We start from the raw sequence: 2,500 nt of genomic DNA, 5'->3' as shown, positions 1-2,500 counted from the left end.
CCTAAACCCCAAACCCCAAACCCTAAACCCTAAACCCTAAACCCTAAACCCTAAACCCTACTGTAGAACTGCATGTGCGTGACGGTCCCCACGTGGCCCCTGCGGGCCCTCAACTCCCTCGGGATTCCATCGGCGCTGTCGAAGACCCACTCCACCAGTGCGTTGTCTCTCCCTGCGCCGCAAACCCTAAACCCTAAACCCTAAACCCTAAACCCTAAACCCTAAACCCTAAACCCTAAGCCCTGGCTCCCCCCCAGCGGCCGCGGCTTAGTCCCCCTGCGGCCGCGGGCCGCCGCGCAGCCTCCCCCTCCCCCCGTCCAAACCCGAAACCCTAAACCCTAAACCCTAAACCCTAAACCCTAAACCCTAAACCCTGCCTGAAGTGATCATGAGGGGCTGGCCGGGCATGAAGAAAATGCGAGTCACTCCTTGTTTGTGAGCTTCTGGAATAGTCCCTAAAAGAGAGCCTTGCTGCAGTCCCCAAACGCAAATGTCCCCGTTGCTGGCGCCGCTTAGCAGCGTTGCTGCTGCTGCTGCTGCTGCTGCTGCTGCTGCTGCTGCTGCGTCGCTGCGGAAGGCCAGCGCAGCAACGGGGCCTTGTGCTGCTGCTTGCTGGAACTGCAGCAGCAAATCATCTTTCTTCAAATCTATTATACAAATTCTCCCGCTGCTGAACCCCACAGCCACGACGTCGCAGCAGGGACTCTGCGCAATCGCCGTCACGCTGCTGCTGCTGCTGCTGCTGCTGCTGCTGCTGCTGCTGCTGCTGCTGCAGCTGCTGCTGCTGCGCCAAAAAAAGAAATAAAATGGTTTAAAAGGATTTATTCATTTGAGGGTTTGGAAAACAATCTGCAAAAGAAACCCCCGGGCCCCACACCCTGCTGCTGCTGCTGCTGCTGCTGCAGTTTGCTGCTCCCGCCCTTCACCTCTTCAATTATTGGAGTTGTTTTCGAGGGTTTAGGGTTTAGGGTTTAGGGTTTACAGACAAATAGGCTAAAGTCCTGCGAAGAGCCACTCGAGGGCCTAGAAGGCTGCGGCTGGCTTCGGGGCCCCAAGCCCTAAACCCTAAACCCTAAACCCTAAACCCTAATCGAGCTGGGGGGCCCCACGGCTTTCCTGCTGCAGCTCAATCTTCCTCTGTTTGTGTTTTAAATTTTTAAAATTTAAAATTTATTTATTTTATTCTTTTTTCAAGCTGCTGCTGCTGCTGCTGTTGCTGCTGCTGCTCTTGCTGCTGCCGCCCCTGTGTTGCAGCTGCTGCTGCTGCTGCTGCTGCTGATACTGTTGCTGCTGCTGCTCGTCTCACTATTATTCCTCAATTTTTCAGTGTAATTAACTGCTGCTATTTTTTAATTCAAAATTTAGTAGTTTGTTGCAGCAGAAGGAGGAGCAGCAGCAGAACAGCAGCAGCAGCAACAGCAGCAGCAGCAACAGCTGCAGCTGCAGCAGCTGCAGCAGCGCCACAGCCACTCCAGCGAAGCAGCAGTAACGCCTGCAGCAGCAGCAACAGCAGCACTGCAGTAACAGAAGCAGCAACAGCAGCGCCACAGTAACTGCAGCAGCAGCAGCAGCACCGCAACAGCAGCAGCAGCAACAGCAGCAGCAACAGCAGCAGCAGCAGCAGCAGCAGGGCCCTTGTAGATTTAGGCTGCAGCGGCTCTGTCGCTGCAGCTGAGGTGTACGTACACCCCAGTTGCGGCAAATGCATGCAGGTCCATAAACCGCTTCATTTTATTTTTTTATTTTTCTCTTTTTTTGTTTTATTTTCTTTTTTGTTTTATTTTCTTTTTTGTTTTTATTTTCTTTTTTGTTTTCATTTCCTTTTTTGTTTTTCTTTTTATCTTTTTTGTCTCATTTAGCTGCCCCGGGTTCACAAGCAGCAAAAAGGCCCATCCTCGAGAGCAGCTAGCTGTGGCTGGCTGCGGCTAGCTGTGGCTAGCCGTAGCTAGCTCTGGCTAGCTGTGGCTAGCTGTAGTAAGCTGTAGCTAGCTGTAGCAAACTGTTGCTAGCTGTAGCTAGCTGTAGCTAGCTGTAGCTAGCTGTAGCTAGCTGTAGCTAGCTGTGGCTAACTGTAGCTAGGTATGGCTAGCTGCGGCTAGCCGTAGCTAGCTGTGGCTAGCTGTTGCTAGCTGTGGCTAGCTGTGGCTAGCTGTGGCTAGCAGTGGGTAGCTGTGACTAGCTACAGCTAGCTGTGGCCAACCGTAGCTAGCTGTAGCTAGCTGTAGCTAGCTGTAGCTAGCTGTAGCTAGCTGTAGCTAGCTGTAGCTAGCTGTGGCTAGCTGCGGCTCTGGGGTCCTTAGCTTTTCTCCCGGCAGCAACTCTGCAAGCTGCCAATCTTCCACACCAATAGCTGCAGCTGCAGCTGCAGCTGCAGCTGCAGCTGCTGCTGCTGCTGCAGCTGCTGCTGCTGCTGCTGCTGCTGCTGCTGCTCCTGCTGCTGCTGCTCCTGCTGCTGCTGCTCCTGCTGCTGCTGCTCCTGCTGCTGCTGCTCCTGCTGCTG

General features: G+C 53.7%; 1 protein-coding gene across 1 annotated transcript in view; it reads right to left on the bottom strand.

Annotated features, from left to right (window-relative positions):
- ENH_00074990 (WD-repeat membrane protein, putative) overlaps positions 1-2,499 on the bottom strand; it is a gene marked incomplete at both ends in the record, with an annotated part of 8,200 nt that extends 5,701 nt beyond the window's left edge. Inside the window, 3 exons of the mRNA XM_013582875.1 lie at positions 62-172; positions 682-784; positions 2,345-2,499. Of these exons, the coding sequence (XP_013438329.1) occupies positions 62-172; positions 682-784; positions 2,345-2,499 (369 nt within the window). The remainder of the gene's footprint in view (positions 1-61; positions 173-681; positions 785-2,344) is intronic.
- Position 2,500: the final 1 nt, after the last annotated feature.

The sequence above is a fragment of the Eimeria necatrix genome, genomic scaffold (genome assembly GCF_000499385.1).
Source record: "Eimeria necatrix Houghton genomic scaffold, Enh_scaff768, whole genome shotgun sequence".
Taxonomy (NCBI): Eukaryota; Apicomplexa; class Conoidasida; order Eucoccidiorida; family Eimeriidae; genus Eimeria; species Eimeria necatrix.
The sequence above is the reverse complement of the archived record's forward strand: the minus strand, read 5'-3'. Positions and strand labels throughout refer to the sequence as shown.